Here is a 21154-nt window from a genome sequence, read left to right as displayed (position 1 = left end):
CTGCTGCGATCTCTTTGCCTCTCCCTTAAATACGAAATGCGACAGCTTCTTCACTCTGATTCCCCCACCAGGGGAAGCCCCGAGAGACGCTCTGGTGCATGCTTGGCCACCCGGTCTACTCTATGCATACCCTCCTCTACCCCTGATGCTAAAGCTCTTACAGAAAGCCTCGCGGTTGGGGAGCAGAATGATCCTCATTGCCCCATTCTGGCCTCGGCAAACTTGGTTCCCTTACCTGTGGTCTCATCTAGTGAATCCTCCTTGGATTCTGGATCCCACTCCAGAGCTAATCTCCCATCCATCGGAATTACATACCCCGAATCTGGTCAACCTGAAGCTGACAGCTTGGTTGCTCCAGTTCCACTTTTAGTCAGGACTCCCGGTATCTCTTCACCAGTCAAAGCCATCCTGGTGGCAGCACATAAGCCTTCCACCAGGAAAATATACCGCAGTAAATGGAAACGCTTTTCCGTCTGGGCGGAACATCATAATTTGGATCCCTTCACTGCCCCTCTACCATCCGTACTGGATTTTCTAACCGGACTCTTTCAGCAAGGAGCTAGTTGTTCGACAGTCAAGGTACAGTTGGCAGCCATCTCCCATTACCATGTGGGTCATGAGACAGGTCCTTTGATGTCAGCTAAATTGTGCAAAACTTTTCTCAAGGGCACCTTTCTACTCAGGCCCCCTGTCAAAGAAGCCGTACCCCCTTGGGATCTTTCTTTAGTCCTTCAAGCCTTGACCGCTTCTCCCTTTGAACCAGCCGCATCGGTCGATCTCAAATATTTGTCCTGGAAAACAGCATTCCTGGTAGCCATCACTTCAGCCAAGAGAGTTTCGGAACTCCAAGCCCTCTCCGTAAAGCCTCCTTACTTGGTCTTCCATCCAGACAGAGTGTATCTCAGGACCAATCCCTCCTTCCTTCCCAAGGTGGCATCGGAAATGAATATCAATCAGTCCATCAACTTACCGGTTTTCTTCCCTAAGTATCAAAATAAAGGGGAGTACAAGCTGCATTCATTAGATGTACACAGGCAGCTGCGTTTTTATATTCATAGGACAGCTGGTCACAGACAATCTGATCAGCTGTTTGTCTCCTTTGTTAAATTCAATTTAGGTAAAGCCGTTTCAAAGGTCACCTTGTCACGTTGGATTTCTCAATGTATTCTTCTGGCCTACCAAGCTTCCGGGAGGCCCGCACCTGAGGGAATACGTGCACATTCCACACACTCCATCTCTACTTCTACTGCTTTTAAATCTAGAGTGCCATTGGACGATATTTGTTCGGCAGCTACTTGGGCCTCATCTCATACCTTTATTAACCACTACAAACTGGACGTAATTTCTAGAGGGAGAGCATCCTTTGGCTCCGCAGTGCTCCGGAACATCCTTCCTTGATGGCCGCCCAAAATTCAGGTAGCTGGGGACTCTGTCCCATAGGTTGCTGACAAATGAAGTCCCTACTCCAGATTAAGAAGTTATGTACTCACCATAACGTTCCATCTGAGTAGGTGGCTTCATTTGTCGGCAACCATCTCCCCCTCCTTCCCCCTGGCCTTCAGAACTTGGTCCTGTTATATTGTTCTAGCCATTATGCTTATTGGAACATCTTTTCAGGTATCCATAGAGGGGCAAACTTGATCTGAGGTCATAGGAGGTTGGCAGGGGATTATGGGTGAGGGGAGGAGCTAGGAGCTCGGATCCATAGCTATGCTACAAGTTGCCTGCTCCGATCCGATATCGGATCCAAGACCCACAGGTTGCAGACAAATGAAGCCACCTACTCAGATGGAACGTTATGGTGAGTACACTTCTTATTCTGTTACTGCACAGATATCGATGTTCTCCATACTGAGGAGTGTTTCGAGTGCATGCATTTTGAGGTTTAGCCTTCTGGCGTTGAGTAGCATAACTCTCAGTTTTTGGTTACTTGTGCTATTTATGGTGGTGGGTTTGTCTTTTGAGCCTTGCCTAAAAAAGGCACTATGGGGGAGGCAAAAGCCTTGGCCAGTATTCGAAAGCCTAAGGGTGACAGGTGCAAGCCATCTCTTGCGAAGCAACGTGGCTTATCGAACATGTCATCCCAGGTGGACAGATACTGGATCCCCTTTGAATCTCCAAGAGACCAGACTGGATTCTGGCTCCACAAGTAGGCTGGGGATATTGGAGTAATGTAGCTCCAGTAGATGCCGTGGTTGTGGTGGCAGCTAAAAAAGGAACTCTCTGAACAGAGTTCCATTGTCCATCCTCCTAATAGAGCTGATAGGCAGATTTGGGAAGCGTGTTTATGCTTTTGTGACATTTGCACTTAGATCACTGAACTATTTGGCACATTTTACTAGACTACAAAGAGATTTGATTAAAGAATTATCCAAATCTCTTTCTGGAACTGGATCTGCTGAGGCTCAATCTTCATTAGTATCTCAGTTGGCTATCCTAGAGGCTATATCCAGTTAATCTATGAGGCTTATCTTGCACACTGCAGAAGGTGCCTCAAAGGGTGGCAGGTTCAGGCATTTCCATCAGGAGGCATGCCTGTGATTTTGCAGAGCCCTTCAAGTCATCGTTCGTTAATGCTCCCTTTGACAGCACTTCATTGTTTGACCCCACATTAAAACGACACACTCTGCAGTGTGAAAAAGATGGGAAGACCCTCTGTGCATTGGGCATGCATTTTCTGACCCCTCAAAGGACCTTTTCCAGTAATCAAAGGGGAGGTTGAAAAATGTGGTTCAGAATATCTCAGGGTCCTTTCCAGGACACATGTGGAGTTAATTCCTCCAGAGACAGAGGGGGGAGCAATAATGGAAGGCAACACCCCTGTGGCAGAGGAGGATTAAAGAACCGGGGGTCTAGAGATTCCTTTTCAAACAGACCCTTTCTGCGCTCCTGAATGGAGGCCCGATTGCCTACCTCTGGAGGCAGTCGGGGATTGCTTATCTCTGCACCAGAAAGCCTGGCTAAGTATAACAAAAGACAGTTGGGTGCAGAGAATTATTTCCAGAGGTTATATAATTCCCTTTTCCCTACCTCCAGCATTATCGAGAAAAATTCCCGATGTTCCACCCAGTCAGAGGAAAGCAGCAGCACTAGAAATCCAAAAGCTGCTAGAAAAGAAGAGTCATCCTAGAGGTCCTATCAGATCAGATAGAATCCGAAACTTAGTCAAGATTCTTTTTAGTGCCAAAGGAAACAGGGGAAGGGTGACCAGTTTTGGAAGTCAGTGTATTGAACAAGTCGGTTTGACACACAAAGTTCCAAATGGTCACGGTTCAGTCCATTCTGCCCTTTCTGGACAAAGACAACTGGATGTGCTTTGTAGATTTTCAGGATGCATACTATCACATAAAGATGAAGAGACAATCTACAAGGTACTCATTTCCAGCTGGGAGACAGTCATTATCAGTTCAGAGCACTGCCCTATGGCCTCACCACAGCAACCAGGGTGTTCACCAAGTGCATGGCAGCGGTTGCAGCTCACTTAAGACTGCTAGGATTCCTGGTGTTTCCATATTTAGACAACTGGCTCATTACCGCCCCAAGCAGGTATAGACTGATAGAAGCTTGAAATTAGGTGTTACAGAACTGTTTGCATCACGGAATATTCATAAATTACAACAAGTCTCATTTGCAACCAACCCAGACATTAGAATTCATAGGAACAGTGTTCAACATAGTATCCATGATAGCTTCTCTTCCAGTGTCAGTGGCAATAATTTTAGTCCCTTTAGCAAGATTCCACATGAGAATTCTTCAGTGGATGTTAGCAACATAATGGTCATTGCTTTCTCAGCCCATATCTGTGAAGATAAGAATGACCCAGGTATGCAAACAATACTTTTTCTGGTGGATGCAGTCAGAATAGCTGTTACAAGGTCGTCCTTTCATCCTCCCTCAACCCAAGGTCATAGTGACCATGGACGCTTCCCAGATTCGGGGGGGGGGGCACTTCTTGGGAAAAACAGTCCGAGGCACTTAGTCCTCTGTAGAGGCCAACCTGCATATCAGTGTTCTGGACATGAGAGAGGTGCTCTTAGTGTTGCAGGCATTCCAGGTCTGTCTTCCTCTGGGGACAGCTGCAGTCCAGACAAACATGTCAATAGTCTGGTACATCAACAACGTATGGGGAACTAGATCTTATCCCTTGTGTCAAGAAGCCCTCAGAGGGTGGCAATGGGTGATATCTTCCAACTGCTTTCTAGTAGCAATGCATATTCTAGGGAAATCCAATGGGATAGCAAACAAACTGAGCAGGTCCATTTTACTACTTCACGAGTGGTCTCTCAACAACAAAGTGACGGAAATGATTTTCAGTCAGGGGCCAGCCTTGCTGTCATATTTTTGTGTCTTCTCTAAACAACAAGTGCAGCAGCTTCTTTGCCCTGATCCCCCTACCAGTGGAATTACTGAAGGATGCTCTTCTCCATGATTGGCCCCTCAGTCTTCTGTATGCTTATCCTCTAACTCCCCTAATTCCCAAATTCCTTCAGAAAGCAGCCCATTCGAAGAGCAAATCATCCTCATTGCACCTTACTGACCTCAGCAGATTTGGTTCCCCTTCCTTTGGCCTCATCAACTATACCAGCCTTGGATTCTGGATTAAATTCCAGACCTTTTGTCTCACCCAGGCATGGCTCACCCGGATATCTCAACTCTCAAACTAACAGCTTGATTTCTCAAATTCCTTTTAATAGCCAGGCAACCAATGCTTTCTTCCCTGTCCATTCCATACTTTTATCTTCCCACAAGCCTTCTACTAGAAACTGTACAGGAGTAAATGAAGAAGGTTTGTTTATTGGGCAGAACAGAGTCAGATAGACCCATTTACAGCTCCAATTCATCCTGTTCTAGAATTTTTAGCAAGTTTGTTTAATGAGGGTGCTAGTTCATCAACTATTAAAGTTCGGCTCGCAGCAATCTCTAACTTTCATGTGGGATTTCAAAATTCTGCCCTGACTTGCTCTAAACTGTCAAAGCATTTTTGAAAAGTACTCTTCTGCTAAGACCCCCATGCCACAACAAGATTTGAATTTGGTATTGCAGGTCTTAGTAGACTCTCTCTGAACCAGCAGATAAACGTGGTCTTACATTTTTGACCTGGAAAACTGTCTTTTTAGTAGCAATTACATCTGCTGGAAGAATTTCAGAACTTCAAGCATTATCTTCTAAGCCCCCGTATATTTGATTTTTCATAAGGATAGGGTCACGTTACACACTAATGCTTCCTTCCTTCCTAAGGTGGTGTCAGAATCCAACATTAGCCAATCAGTTAACTTACTAGTATTTTTCCCACAATATAAAAATAAAGGGGAATATATGCTCCACTTACTGGATGTTCATAGACAATTACGTTTCTAACTAGACAGAACAAAAGAGATTAGAAAGACAGATCAGTTATTTGTTTCCTTTGCACATAATAAATTGGGCAAATCGCTTACAAAGGTAACTTTAGCTAGATGGCTGACAAATTGCATCTCCTTTATCTATAACAAATTGAATCTCCCCTTAGCAGAACCACAAAAGGCTCATTCAATCAGATCTATAGCAACTTCTGCTGTATTCCAGTCTAGAGCTTCTATGGACGATATATGTGCAGCTGCAACTTGGTCAAATCCTCATACCTTTATCACTCATTACAAACTAGATTTGGTCTCAAGGAGAAGAGCAGCCTTTGGCTCATCCGTACTCAGAATTAACCTTCCTTAGAGTCCTCCCAGGAATTTAGGTAGCTGGGGACTCTGTCCCATTAGTTGAGAAATTATTGAAAATTGACAGCATGAGATAAAGAAGTTATGTATTTACCATAATGTTCCATCTGTGTTATCCATTTTCATTCTTCTTCAACTCCCCACCCACCATCACCCTCAATATTTCATAACTGACTTCTGGAAGAATGAGATACTTCAGGATGCCTATGTCCTTTGTATTGAACTCCAGTTATGGTATTTCTTTTATAGGCTTCCTGTCAAGCTGCCAACAAGATCTGAGGGATGTTAGGGATGGGGCATTATGGGTAGGAAAAGAGCTCAAGAGTTTTTTGGTGGCCACGACCCAGTAAAAAGTCTGAGTCAGACCTGAGAATCAGATCCGATCCCATTAGTTGAGGAAGAATGAAAATGGACAACACTGATGGAATGTTATGGTAAGTACATAACTTCTTTTTTTATGTTCACCTGGCCATAATGTTTAGGTAGCAAATCAACATTTTTCAGTTTTTATTTATTTGTATATAAGTTCACATTTGGTGTACTCTATATTATGTCTATTTTCAGATTAAAAGAGTCTTTTCACACTGAATTACCAATGTGTTTACTGTACAGATGGCATTGATAAATGCCATTTTCTGTACCCTTTCTACTGCACGACGTATGTTGGACTTCTTACACATTATTATTTGAAAGTTGAAAATCAATTTCACAACACTTCTGAATTTCCCTACGGTTGTGTTTGATTTTCAGCACACTGGTTATAATAATACTCAGTTGGCTGTATAGCACCTAGTAGGATGATTCCCATGATCCCACTTTTTGTAGAGCAGCATTTTCATTTATGGGCTTCGTTCTGCTTGATCCTTCACTCTAGTCCCTGGGTCTGCTGCTGGAAGTACTGCCCAGCTGTATGGACTTGTGATACACGTGACTCACCTGATGTTAGGTAGTATAGCTGTGTGAAATATTTACCATAATGGCAGATCTACAAAGGATAAATCATCAGTGCAGTAAAGTCTTCTGTATTACAATATCTTAAATTCTGCTTTTGGTGTATCCTTACTTAGGGCCACACCATAGTCTATTTCAAATTTATTGCCAGTTGTCTTCTGCTGGAGCTGTCGCCATAATATGGCTTGCCTTTTGTAAACTTAATTAACAGAGCAAATTTCACAAGAGTGTGCACATGATCTTTCTGTATCAGATTTACCTCTTCCCATTTTTCCACCATTTTGTGGATGTTTATTCGTGATTTAGTTCGTTTTTATGCTGTGAATAGCTAATTATGTCTCTTACCTATGTACTATTTGCACTTAGCAAGAATGTCCTTTGAGCTGTCAGTATAAGACCAAAAGAGGCAGGCATCATATGGAAAGGGGGAACAGGACCGCTAATAAAAACTTGCTAAAACAGCATGTTTTACAAGGTAAAATGTCCATATGTAGAGACTTACTGCAAGAATGGTTTATCCATCATTGATTTGTCATTATGGTGAATACTTGGCACTAAACTCTACTGATTTTGAATAGATAATATTTTTAAAAAAAATCACTGGACAGCATTCTTTACAGTAATTAACTGTTAATATTTTCTGTTAAGTAGATACTCTAGCACTATGCTCTGACATAACCGATGAAGAAGTTGGCAGCCTTCTGAGTATTCCAGCTTCTGCTAAAGTATTTCGATGTTCAGGTAAATTATTGAAACTTAATGTTTATAAAATAATTAATGAGACTTTTATTGTTAACCAAATGGAGATAAAACAAAATTTGCAGGTATTTTCACAAACTTGAAATTATATTTCTGCATCTAAGCAAAGGAAACTCAAGAAATGCTTTTGTGAGTAAACTTCTTGATGAAGGAATTTCCTTGATTTACTGTGGCAATGTCTTTGCTAAGGACAAACTGTGTATATGCTGATGAGATGTTGTTGCCCCTTCCCTCACAGTGTGAAATGGATAATACCAGTCCCACCCACGATTGGCAAAAATTCTCTAAGTGGTTATTAGAACTGAAGTGGGCTTATATTCTCAGAATCATTAAACCAGTGAAGCTACTGGATACATCTAATTCAATTCAGGATGACGTCATTATTTTATTATATAACTGTAATACAGTCAACTCAGATGTCCTTCATTGATCACTGCTGCAATAATGATTTCATATAGAAAGTATCCTGCCAAGGATACCATACATCCAGTCATTGCACCAAAGCTTGAGCACCTTCTTCTAGCAATGTACATAGAAAGTATGACCCAAGTGTGAGATAAGTGGTAAATAAGGGACATATGGGTGTGAAAATCCTCAGAACTTTATTGCTGTCAGCCCGAACAATGAGGCTTCACTTTTGCTTTGGTCTTTCAGATGTAGAGCCTGTGCTAGTTTCCATTGTCACTAAGCAGATGAGTATCCTTGTTGGGGAAACTTCTCTTGCTTTCATTTTTTTTGACTACATATTCTTTTTTCATGTCAAGTACAAGTAGTAAATGTGACTTTGGGTAAGATAGTCACACTAAAAGTTTATTCTGATTGGGTCCCAGTCATAACTGTAAGGAGTAATCCATTTGCCAATCATTTCTGACTAAAACTTTAAGGAGTTGCTCATCTTCCCTCAAAATATACATAGAAAACCAAACATTCAAGGGGCTCCCTGAATCTCCCCAATTGGACAGCCCTCAGTAACTGAGAAAAAAGCTTAAAAAGTTGAAGCCTAGAGCTTCTCTAGTCTAGTTAGAACTGGAAATAGCTGCTGTAGTGCTTGATGGGTCCCCAGACAATCCAGTGTTTTTCACTGCTCCGTCTGTTGTGAACTGATTGGAAGTCAATAAGGTGTAGCATCTCTGTGGTTGACCAAATCAGATGGTTTGACTGTGAAGTAGGAACAATGGCTTATTGTTTGGAGGGACCCAAAGGCATACGTCAACTGTTGGTCCAAGAAGAAGGACCATTATTGATGTGCATCAGGAGTTGGATCCTCCCCATTATGTCTGGGCTGATGCTCCCCTTCCCCAGCAAAAAAAAAAAAAAAGCAGAAAACTATACTTCTGCTTCTCCTGTTCCAAGGGATCCTCAGAAGGGGGGATATGATTTTTCCTAGTGGCTTTGTAAAACACTGATGTTCTTAACCCCTCCTAGGTTCTCTTATTTTTCTTCTTCTTCCTCCCCTCATGAGAGAGAGATTTCCTCTTCTGAAGAGGAAAATTAAGAATTAGAAGTAGGTGCTCTAGCTTATTCCTCTCAGACCCATTAACCACTTAGGTTTGAATTGCAGATTTAAGATACTATGTCTCCAGACTGTGCTTTAGAGGAGCTTCCCTTTGGAGACACTGTTTTGAAGATGATGCAGCACTTTCAGAGGGGAGGGTAACCAGATGTCTTACGTACAGAAAATGTACTATGACTTGTTATATATGGAAGTCTATAAGCTGTCTGCTACGCCTTTAGATTTAGAAGCCTTACAGAATACCTTTACCACAGCTTCCTTGAACCCAACATTTCAACCTCTAGCAGGTGAGAGGTAAAATTATGCAGGATTTTAAACAGATATTTATTTCTCCTGTCCCAAATTTCCAGAGGAACTATCCTTCCAAGGCTGGCCCCTTTTTGAAATGAACAGAAACCAAAGCAAAAGTGCAAGAAGTTTTCCAAAAAGCTGTTCCAGGACAAATTAAGACTAGCATTCAAAGGAACAAAAGGTACCTTTTTAGACAAGTCTACCAATTTGTGACTATCTGCCTCAACCCTCCCTTCCCTCTATCCCACCTCAACTTAGCCTCTCTTTCTCTATCAGTGAAGCTTTCTCATTCTCTCGCTGTATGGAGACATATACCTTCAGACCACTGGGTCCTCAGTATTATAAAAGAAGGATAAAAATAACTTGGCTTCCTCTTACAACCCTTTTAGGTATTTTACAAGTGCTCCAAAACCAAGAACACCTGGTTTTACTCATACTGAAAGAGTTGTTCCAATAAGGACCTATAGAACCAGTTCCCAAACGCCAACATAAAAAAGGTTTTATTCCAGGCTCATTTTTTTTCTTCCAAGAAAGGAGAAGCACACAGAGGCCCATTCTACATTAATCCAATCTTAGACCAGTTTTAGTTCGAACACAAAAAAGGAAATTGGCTAGGCGTAAAAATGGCCCAGAAGACAGCCAGCCTAGTACTTACCTATGAACCTATTAGCCCTTAACATGTGTTTTAGGGATAACAAAATTCAAGATGATCTGTTTTCAAATTTGCTCCAGTGATTTTTCCTATAGCTTTTTGGTTGCCCTTAACCTCAAGGATGCATATTTTCATATCCCCATCCACCCAGATCACATAACATTCTTGAGATTTTGTGCCCTACAGTATCATTTTTAATGCTCGTCTTTGATATTTGGTCTTCCTACAGCTCCTGGACATTTCCCAAATACTTAGTGTGAAGACTGGTAGAGAAGGGTGAAGGACGCCAGCCTAGCCAGATAGAATTGTGCAGATAATTCTATCATTTGTAAATATGAATGCAAACTACAGGCTTGTTGTCTTAAATGTAAAGAAATACTGTTACATGTGGAACTTGGAAATAAATGTGACAACAGTGCACTCTACTGACCAAAGTAAAGCATGTGGTGACCCTTTGAAGGGACAGTAGTGCTGAAAAGTCTAGATGAAGAAATTCTTTCTATTGTTTTAACCAATAATTAAATTGCTAGATTTAAACATGCAAATGTATTTTTATTGCTCTGTTCCTGACTAGCTACAAGATAACAAAAGGGAGATGTTAAGACTGTAAATGTAGTTAATGTGTAACCCGGGAACTCCAGGAAGTGTAAAAAAATGATGTAATGTTTATCAGGACACAAAATAGCAATTTAAACAGAGAGAGAATCAGAGATTATTAAGCATTTTTGTCTGATTATCCAACTCAGCACTCTGCCTGTTGTCTTATGTAAGTTATCTTAGACTTGTGTTTTCTTTTAGAGAGCTAGAAATTAGAAAGTTTAGACTAAGTGTTTTTCTGTGATGTCAGAACTGTACTACTGATTTATTTTAAATATTTCTTTGTGATCTCTGAACTGTTGACTAGCACTATGTAGTAGAAAGTATTGTCTTGTGGTTTTAATTATTTATTATTAAAATATTTTAAAACCTTTTAACAGTGGCTGTTTTGTGTAGAGATAATTTAAGCTCTTAAGAGTACTTGCATGCCTGTGGTAAAACTGTACAAAGCCACTCTAATAGCTTTAGCCATGGGCTATACTACCAATTGGATAATAATATTGCACCGTAATAATTGGACACCCTTTTAAGGGCCTTTGAGTAGCTGATAAGTATTACGGGGTGGTGGCCAGTGGAACTGCCGTATAGTCTGGGAGAAAGGGGCACAGATGGAGAACCTGTGCCAGCCTTCCCCAGGAGTGTCTGCGTGGTTGTATAAACTCGTATCTCAAAGTGCATGTATGTGTGTGTGTGTGTGTGTGTGTGTGTGTGTGTGTGTGTGTGTGTCAGCTACTTAGGCAGGGACACGAAGCACTGTTTGGACAGAGAGGGTGCTAGAGGTTTAGCTTGCCCACTAGGCTGAGATCTGGACCTTATAGTTGTGCCAGTGGGGAGTCTTATTGGGGACCTGGAGAGCAATGGAGCAACCAGCCCCGGATTGACTGTGATCTCTGTGTGCTCTTAAGGGAAATTGCACTTTACTGTGTGTATTTGTTATCCTTTCCTCATATATGAGACGCCCTCTCTGGTGTTAGTGGTGAGGATTGAGGATCCTTGATTGCTGGGCTAGGGCACGGTCATCACATATTAATTGGTGGCAGTGGTTGGGATATCCTCACATATTAATTGTTTGGCTGCAGTGGGATATCCACATCACATATTAATTAGTTGGCAAATACTAACTGGCTTGTAGTGGTGTGGGTAGAATGAATCCTGTAGCTTGTGTACAGTGAGCTTTGAAGGTGTTTTTGTACTCTAAAACAGCCACGCAGTGAATACTCAGAGTTCAGATCACAATTGTTTTATTTCTTTTGTTAGCTTAGTTAGTCAGGGTGAGCAGGCAGCATGTCAGCAGAGGAGTATGGAAAGCTGACAAGGAGCCAGCTAGCGGAGATGTGCCAGGTTAGGGGACTGGTACATGGAAATCTGACTAAGGCAGACCCGATTGCAGCCTTGGTTACAGCTGCATCAGAAAACAGCAACCAGGAGGACAAACAGACTAGCAGTGGAGATATAATTCCCTCGGAGAATGGACAGCTCAACCTTTCTGCAGTAGACTTAAAAATCCAGCTGGAGCTAAACAGACTTGAGCTGGAGGCCAGGCATGCGGAATTAGAAGCAAATGAGAGACTGAGACGTTTGCAGACTGAGGAGAATGAGAAACTGTTACGTCTGCAAGCTGAGGAACAAAGAGAGGCAGAGGCAGCATGAGAAGGAGATGTTGACTCTTCGCCAGAGTCATGGAGGTAATGGGGAAGAGAGTAACTGAACCCCAGAAGCACAAACGCTCAGTAAATTTCTTCAGCAGTTTAAAGAGGGGGATAATTTTGATAGTTTCATTCATATGTTTGAGAGGGTATGTAAACAGTATGAAGTTGACCAAGGGCTCAGGGTATGGTTCCTGTCCCCCTTACTCCATGGTAAAGCTGTAACTGTTCTGTCCAAAATGTCTGACGTTGCATGTTTTGATTATACTGCTGTTAAGAAATGTCTTTTAGAACTGTTTAAGCTAACACCTGAAACATATAGGAAAAAGGTTTTGTGAGCATAGACGCAAGGCAGATGAAAGTGTGTGTGACTATGTTGCTGAATTGAGCACTTATTTCAATAGGTGGGTGAGTGGATGTCAGGTCACCGCTTTTGAAGGGCTGGCAGATCTTTTGGTGAGGGAACAAGCCCTTAGCACTTTGCCTGAGGACATGAGGATCTGGTTAGCTGATAGACAATGTGCTACTTCAGATGAGTTGGGGAAGAAGGGAGACCTATACCTGGCAAGCAGGTCAGCCCTGCACAGGAAGGGGACCCCCAGTACTGCTCATGGGTCTAAAGAAACCCATGGTGGGCAGCACAGACTGCCCCAACAGAATCTGCCTGTAGCAGAGGAAGCCATTAGTCCAGATACACGTCCAGGAGCTAGGTTTAAATGTTTTGAATGCAACCAGTGGGGCCATGTGGCATACAAGTGTCCATGGAGGCAAGGTGGGGAACCAAAGGTGACGGAGCCAGTAAGTGGGAAAGACAAAATGCCAATAGTAGGTTGTCTTGAGACAACAGGATTACTAAACTACCATCCTGCAGATGTCCTGATAGGGAAGGATTTGGATGAGGCAGTACCATATGCTTATGTAGTTACACGCAGTGAGGCTAGAAGACAAGCATGTGAGTCTGGTAGCCTGGGAGAGACCCAAACATACTGCATACTTGCAGCCAGGACGGGTGAGGTGGTTACTTCAGGGAGGGAGCTACTCTGTAGCAGTGAGACTGAAGGTGAACCACATCTGCTTGTGGGTACTAATGTTCCCTTGGACAGAGTGACTGCAAAGGTAGAGGTGAGTAGTAGTACCCAGGCTGACAGTGAGACACCACTGTCAGAGGATACCAGACTTCTTGTGGAAGTGGAGCTGGGAAGGGTTACAAGGAGAGAGTTGAGACAGGCACAGCTCTCAGACCCTACATTGCAAGGCCTGAGGCAGGTAGCTAGGGAGGCACCTGATTCTCAAGGGAAGGGGGAATCTGTATACTGGGAAAATCGCACATCTGAAGTAGGGACTTCATTTGTCAGCAACCCGTGAGTCTTGGATCCAATATCGGATCCGAGCCAGCAATTATTTATACAGCTATGGATCCGAGCTCCTAGCTCCTCCTCTCACCCATAATCCCCTGCCAACCCCAATTGACCTCGGATCTAGTTTGCCACTTTTAGAAGAGACAGCTGGATTGCAGAGCTCCTGGCGAATTCAGATAAGTTCTTAAAAAAACTTGTTAAAAAACAGAAAATCTTTCCTTTTTAAGCTTGCGTGTGTGTTTAGGATCCCTTTAGGTTAACTTTTACCTCTTTTAATTTTATTTTTAGTGTTTCCTCCCCTCGCTGGTCGTAGTGTGTGTGTGTTTTTTGTGTTTTGGGGCCTGGTGTGCGTGTGTAGTCCTTTCCTTTTAGTTCTTCAGGCCTTGACTGCTTCCCCCTTTGAACCAGCTGCCTCTGCTGATCTTAAATACCTGTCTTGGAAAACAGCTTTCCTAGTAGCCATCACCTCTGCGAAAAGAGTTTCAGAACTTCAAGCTCTTTCTGTAAAGCCCCCTTATTTGGTTTTTCATCAGGATAGAATGCACCTCAGGACCAATCCATCTTTCCTACCTAAGGTGCCCTCAGAAACCAATATCAATCAGTCCATCAGTCTTCCTGTTTTCTTCCCTAATTACCAGAATAAAGGAGAATACAAGCTGCACTCGTTAGATGTGCACAGGCAGCTACGTTTCTATATTCATAGAACTGCTGGTCACAGACAATCTGATCAGCTGTTCGTCTCCTTATCTAAATTCAATTTAGGTAAAGCTGTTTCGAAGGTCACCTTATCACACTGGATTTCCCAATGTATCCATCTAGCTTATGAGGCTTCTGGAAGGCCCGCACCTCAAAGGGTCCATGCTCACTCCACTCGTTCCATATCTACTTCTACTGCATTCAGATCTAAAGTCCCTTTGGATGATATTTGCTCGGCAGCCACTTGGGCCTCATCTCATACCTTTATTCACCACTACAAGCTGGACGTCACCTCCAGAGATAGAGCATCCTTTGGCTCCGCAGTGCTCCGGAACATCCTTCCATGATGTTCGCCCAAGATTCAGGTAGCTGGGGACTCTGTCCCACAGGTTGCTGACAAATGAAGTCCCTACTTCAGATTAAGAAGTTATGTACTCACCATAACGTTCCATCTGAGTAGGTGTCTTCATTTGTCTGCAACCATCCCCCCCTCCTTCCCCCTGGCCTTCAGAAGAATTAGATCATAGTATTATTCCTGCCTTTTCCTTTTTGGGATACCTTTTCAGGTATATAGGAGGGCAAACTTGATCTGAGGTCAATTGGGGTTGGCAGGGGATTATGGGTGAGGGAGGAGCTAGGAGCTCGGATCCATAGCTGTATAAATAATTGCCGGCTCGGATCCGATATCGGATCCAAGACCCATAGGTTGCAGACAAATGAAGACACCTACTCAGATGGAACGTTATGGTGAGTACATAACTTCTTATTTACTGTGTGCATTTGTTATCCTTTCCTCATATATGAGATGCCCTCTCTGGTGTTAGTGGTGAGGATTGAGGCTCCTTGATTGCAGGGCCAGGGCACGGGCATCATACCTAGGTCCACTCATGGCCTTCTCCTCAGTCTTAAGTTCATCATTGACCTTTTTCTTCACCTGGATTCACAGCAAACCTGAAAATGTTGATGTAATGTGATCCTATCTCGCCTACATTCTCTACAGATGGGTTCGGAGCCGATCCTCGGCTCCGACTCGGCAGCTAACAATAGAACGCAGTCTCTTATTGGCTGAGTTACCTCGTATCCCAGGATGCACCACTACTGCTTCCCCAGATCTCGTTTGCCGCTTCTGTAGCATAGACGTGGTCTCGGACTTGGCTGAGCTAAGTGCCTCTTAGTCAGATTATTTCTGTCTAGTTTTTGTGCTAAAACTTACCCAAAAGCTGTTTTAACAGCTACTTGTTGTGTGACTGCGTATTTGAAGTTTTTTGTGGTAAAATTGTATTTTTTGTGGTAAGTGATCCCGTTTAAGTTAGAGGGGCCTTGCCCTATCCTAGGCGTTTTAGTTAGAGTCTAGGCTGTCGTTTGAGTAGTTTTTTGAAGTTTAGTGTATTTGAATTAGATAGCCATGTCAAAGGAACATAGACCATCAGGTTTTAAAAAATGTTCCAAATGTAATTATAAAATGTCCATTACGGACGACCATTCTTTGTGTGTCTATTGTCTGGGCCCGAAGCACCTCCAGGAATCCTGTAGCGTTTGCCACACTTTTTCCTCTCACGTCCTCCAAGAGAGGAAAAATAAATTAATTTTGAAAGGGCTTATTACCCCTTCCGTTGAGGAAGCCCTATCTTCTTCTTCTTCCCCTTCGAGGAAGAAAAAATCTTCGGCTCCGACCAGCCTGTCGGATCCGGCAGCTAAAAAATCACGGCAGGCTTCTCCGTCGGCTCCACGGACTTCGGAGCTGAGGGAAGAACGGTCTGCCTCGATGTCTCCAGCCTCGACTCCTCTGGCTTCGGAGTCGAGAGCTCGGGCGTCGAGAGGCAAGTCATCTCCATCGGCTCCACTGCCTTTGGAGCCGATGAGGGTTGCCCGCTCAGACTCTTCCCCTTCGGTGCCGAAGTCCCCATTGGCTCTGAGGGAAATTGCAGTGGTAGTGGAATCTCCCTCGGCGCCGATACTTCTCAACCCCATACGGAGCTGGTCCCCCAGTCTTTGGGAGCCGACGGAGAAGTCGACTCGGACCCGGTCGGTCTCTTCTCGGTCGTCGAGGATGTCTGATTCGGATGTAGACAGGGTGCTTCAAAGGCTTTTTCAGTCTCCGGTCTTTGCAAAATTGATCTCGGCTCCAGCCCAGTCGGCTCCGGAGCCGATTTCCCATCCTGCTATCTTGGTTCCTCCTCCTACAGCTTCGGCGCCGTTGGAGTCAGTGTTGGTGGAGCCGGTGGAGGTTGTCGGGTCGGTTCCGACCCTAACTCCAACCCTGCCCTTCGGGTCGGGGTTCGGTACGCGGACCTCCTCTGTCAGCCCCGGGGGGGGACGCTTCTGGACCGATCCTTTTGGTTCCGAGCCTCCCTCTCGGTGCGTCGGCTGCGGGAGTTCTGACTACTGTTGTGGCATTGGGGGTTGAACCATCCCAGGACTCTGGGGGTCCCGCCTTCAAGGCCATGAGGAGTGCCTTGGCCAAATCCTCTCTGGCCACTTCTACCATCTCACCACCACCTTCCCTTGGCACGGAGACTGGCTCCTTTGCAATCCCCCTGTCTCACGACAGCAGAGCCCTTGGGCCTGAGGTTACCCCCATTGGGGGTTCCCTTCTTCCTGGAGGTCCCTCCGAAACGCTTTCGGAGGAACCTCCGAGGAAGAAACAGTGCAAGAGGAAGCACGTCGACTCCCCTGATGAGTCTCTCACCTCGGATACCGACCTCGATGATGCGGAAGGGTCCCCCAAGTCGTCCTCGGATGATGTATCCTTTGCGGACATCTTGGAGATCCTTAAGCAACGAGGCGACTGGCAGTCCAAACCCCCTTCTGCTGAGGAGTCGGTTTTCCTCAAGGCCTTCGGGGCTCAGCCCTCCGCCTCCTGGGTGTCTCCGCCTTTCGATGAGCTTCTGGATTTGATCTCTCGAAGGGAGTGGGAACACTCAGATTCTGTTGAACCGGTGCCAGCTCACCCCAATAAATTCCTTTCGGCTCCCCCTGATAAGGACTTTCTTTCAAAAGGTGTGGCTGTAGATGCCTTGGTGGTGGCATCTGCCACCCAGCAAGATGTGGCAGAGGCTTCAACGTCCGTCCATCCTCCTAATAAGGAGTCTAGGAGCATGGATCGGTACGGGAAGTGTACCTTTGCTTCAGCGACCTTTACATTAAGGTCGCTGAACTACTTGACGCATTTCACGAGACTGCAGAGGGATCTGGTCAAGGAGCTTCGGATACCCTTTCCGGTAACCTACCTGAGCAGTTGGCCCAGACGGTTAACTCCCAGTTGGCTACCCTGTCCTCGTTATCCAACTCGTCTATGAGGCTCATTTCTTATGCAGCCGAAGGAGCGAGCAGAGCGGCGGGAACAGGTGTTGCTCTACAGAGACAAGCCTGGCTACGCCTGTGTCACTTTGCGGAGGCCTTTAAGTCTTCCTTTGCCGACGCCCCCTTTGAGGGGTCCTCACTGTTTGGACCCAAGGTAAAGGACACTTTGACTCGCTGCGAACAGGAGGGTAAGACTTTAACTGCCGTAGGGGCCCGGTTTTCCACTCCCTTCAGACCTTATCCCAAGACTCGAAGAGGAGGGAAAATGTGGTTCCGTAAGTCTCAAAAGCCTTACTCGTCGCAGCAGAGCGATTCCCCTTCTAGAGGCAGAGGAGGGGGAAATTTTTCAGGGAGACGCCGTCCCAGAGGCGGCGGAGGCCCCCGCAACACTGGAGACCGTGAGTCCTTTCGTAGCTCCTCCTCCTTCCAGCATCCCTGAAGGAGTACCCGACTGTGCAGCTCCAGAGCCAGTCGGGGGTCGCTTTTCGAGGCACCTAAAGGCCTGGGAAAATATCACTCAGGACCAATGGGTGCTCCGAATCATCGCCGGAGGTTACACCATTCCCTTCTCTCAACCCCCCCCCCACCATCCCAAAGAATCCTGGACCCGCCACCCAGTCAACAGGATCTTGCAGCCAGCGAAATATCGAAGCTGCTTCAAAAAGGAGTCATCCAACCTGTCCCCGCAGATCAGGCCGGATCAGGGACTTACTTAAGATTCTTTTTGGTACCAAAAAAGACCGGGGACTTGAGGCCCATTTTGGATCTCAGCAAGTTAAACCGATTAGTGAAAAAGTCCAAATTCCGGATGGTCACCTTGCAATCCATTCTCCCGCTTTTGGAGAAAGGTGTTTGGATGTGCTCCACAGAGCTCAAAGACGCCTATTATCACATTCTGATAGATCAGGCGTCGAGGAGACACTTGCGCTTCAGCCTGGGAGACAGTCATTTCCAGTTCCGTGCACTGCCCTTTGGTCTCACCACAGCCCCCAGGGTGTTCACCAAATGTTTGGCGGTGGTGACTGCTCACCTGAGAAGTCTAGGATTCCAGGTGTTTCCATACCTAGATGACTGGCTCCTAACTGCCATCTCCAGGCATCTACTCTTGAAAACTCTAGCAGCCACTATCTCTCTAGGCAACTCCTTAGGAATCACCTTCAATTGGACAAAATCCGTATTGCTGCCATCGCAGCGTATTCTGTTTATTGGTGCAGAAATAGACTCAAGGCAGATGCGAGTCTATCTTCCTGCGGAAAGAATAGCAACGCTGCAGTCTCAGGTTCGGGCATTACTCCTCAGACGTCGCGCTCCAGCGAGAATGGTCCTGCAGCTGTTGGGTTCCATATCAGCCACCATTCTTCTGGTCCCCTTGGCAAGGTTGCATATGAAGATACTCCAGTGGCTCCCATCAGTCCAGTGGTCTTATCAAGACCTTCCCCTCAGTCACCACATATTGATCACAGAGACGTGCAAACAGGATCTTCGTTGGTGGCTTCTTTCCTCCAACCTGAATCTAGGGCGACCCTTCGTTCCCTCACTCCCCTCGGCCACGTTGACTACGGACGCCTCCCAGACAGGGTGGGGGGGACATTATCTGGACAGGTCGGTCCAAGGCACGTGGCACACCGACGAGAGTCTTCTCCACATCAATATCCTGGAAATGAGGGCGGTGCTTTTAACGTTGCAAGCACTGCATGATCACCTCCCCCAGGGTACGATTGCCATTCAGTCCGACAACATGTCGGTAGTCTGGTACTTAAACAAGCAAGGAGGGACCAGGTCTTACCCCCTTTGCAGAGAGGCCATGAAGGTATGGGATTGGGCGATTGCTACCAAACGTTTCCTAGTGGCAACACACATTCCGGGGAGATCCAACGTGATAGCCGACAGACTGAGCAGAACTATTCTCTCCCCTCACGAGTGGTCCTTGAACGACAGAGTGGTAACACAGATTTTCACGAGATGGGGAGCTCCTTGTTGCGATCTTTTCGCAACTCCCCTCAACGCGAAATGCCAGCAGTTCTCTCTCACCCCAGTTCCGGGGGAGATCCCCAAGGATACCCTAGTCCAAGCTTGGCCCCCCGGTCTGCTATACGCTTTTCCACCGGTTCCCCTTCTCCCCAAGGTGATTCAGAAGGCAATTCACTTGGAAAGCAAAATGATTCTAATCGCCCCATACTGGCCTCGTCAAGTCTGGTTCCCCTTTCTTCACAAATGTGCATTGGAGGGTCCATGGTTCCTGGACCAAGTTCCAGACCTCTTGACGCATCAGTCAGGACAGCTCCATCAGTCCCTCCATTCATTGAAGTTAGCAGCTTGGCTACTCCTCTTCCGACCATAGTTAGGAGCCATTCTTTCGACCCTGAAGTCATGCATATTTTGTCCTCGGCCCACAAGACTTCTACTAAAAAGATGTATAGCAATAAATGGAAGAGGTTTGCTATTTGGGCCCAACTCCGAGGATTAGACCCTATGACAGCTTCGGTGTCAGAGGTTCTGAAGTTTTTAGCTTCCCTGTTCAACCAAGGTTGTTCGGTGTCTACCATCAAAGTTCAGTTGGCTGCTATTTCCAATTTTCACGAGAGCGTAGAACCACCTTTAATGAGCAACAAGTTGTGCAAAGCTTTTATTAATGGAGCTTGGCTTCTACGCCCCACTATATCTCGTCCTGCACCACCGTGGGACCTTAACGTGGTGTTAGGTGCATTAACCTCATCTCCCTTTGAGCCGGCAGCAACCTGTGACTTAAAATTTCTTTCTTGGAAGACTGCTCTTCTAGTTGCTATTACATCAGCCAGGCGAGTTTCAGAACTTCAAGCCCTATGTGTCAAACCACCATACCTGGTATTTCACAAGGATAGAGTATCTCTTAGACCAAACCCATCCTTTATACCAAAGGTTTGTTCTAACTTTTGTTTGCAACAATCACTGGAATTACCGTTTTTTTTCCCCAAGTATTCAAACAGAGCTGAATATACCTTTCACAGCTTAGACGTGCACAGACAATTAAGTTTCTATTTGGATAGGACACACCAAGCACGAAAATCAGATCAACTGTTTGTGTCCTTTTCGGATAGTAAATTGGGCAAAGCCGTCACGAAAGTCACTATTGCCAAGTGGATCAGAGACTGTATCAGTCATATTTATCTCATTTCAAATAAGGAGCTTATAGTTCCAGTGAAAGCTCATTCTACCAGGGCTATGGCCACTTCGGCAGCCTTTCATTCCAAACTCTCTATTAGTGACATTTGTGCGGCTGCTACATGGTCTTCTCTACACACCTTTATTTCTCATTACAAATTGGGTGTGGCATCTAGGGGACGAGCTTCCTTCGGTTCCACGGATCTCAGGAGCGTTTTCCAGTGAGCCACCCAGGAATTAGGTGCTAGGGACGCTGTCCCATCTGTAGAGAATGTAGGCAAGATAGGATCACATTACATCTTTTAGTTATGTACTTACCATAACTTTAGATGTATGGGCTCCATCTCGCCTACATTCCTAATAACCCACCCTCCTTCCCCCTGCCTCGTAGACCAGAAGAGACCGGACGATCCGAATTCAACTTCTTCCTCTCTTGAAACACCTGGCAATGTTATAACAACAGTCTATGTGTGTGTGCATGTGTGCGGACAAACAAGATCTGGGGAAGCAGTAGTGGTGCATCCTGGGATCACGAGGTA

General features: G+C 45.2%; 1 protein-coding gene across 1 annotated transcript in view; it reads left to right on the top strand.

The window, feature by feature from the left end:
• The window catches only part of LOC122810126 (telomere repeats-binding bouquet formation protein 1-like), a 793411-nt gene that overhangs the window by 610107 nt on the left and 162150 nt on the right, over positions 1-21154 (top strand). Inside the window, exon 5 of the mRNA XM_044081600.1 lies at positions 7311-7400. Within this exon, the coding sequence (XP_043937535.1) occupies positions 7311-7400 (90 nt within the window). The remainder of the gene's footprint in view (positions 1-7310; positions 7401-21154) is intronic.

Source organism: Protopterus annectens, chromosome 8.part1, assembly GCF_019279795.1.
Source record: "Protopterus annectens isolate FY-2018-M chromosome 8.part1, PAN1.0, whole genome shotgun sequence".
In the NCBI taxonomy this organism is placed as follows: Eukaryota; Metazoa; Chordata; order Ceratodontiformes; family Protopteridae; genus Protopterus; species Protopterus annectens.
The sequence above is the reverse complement of the archived record's forward strand: the minus strand, read 5'-3'. Positions and strand labels throughout refer to the sequence as shown.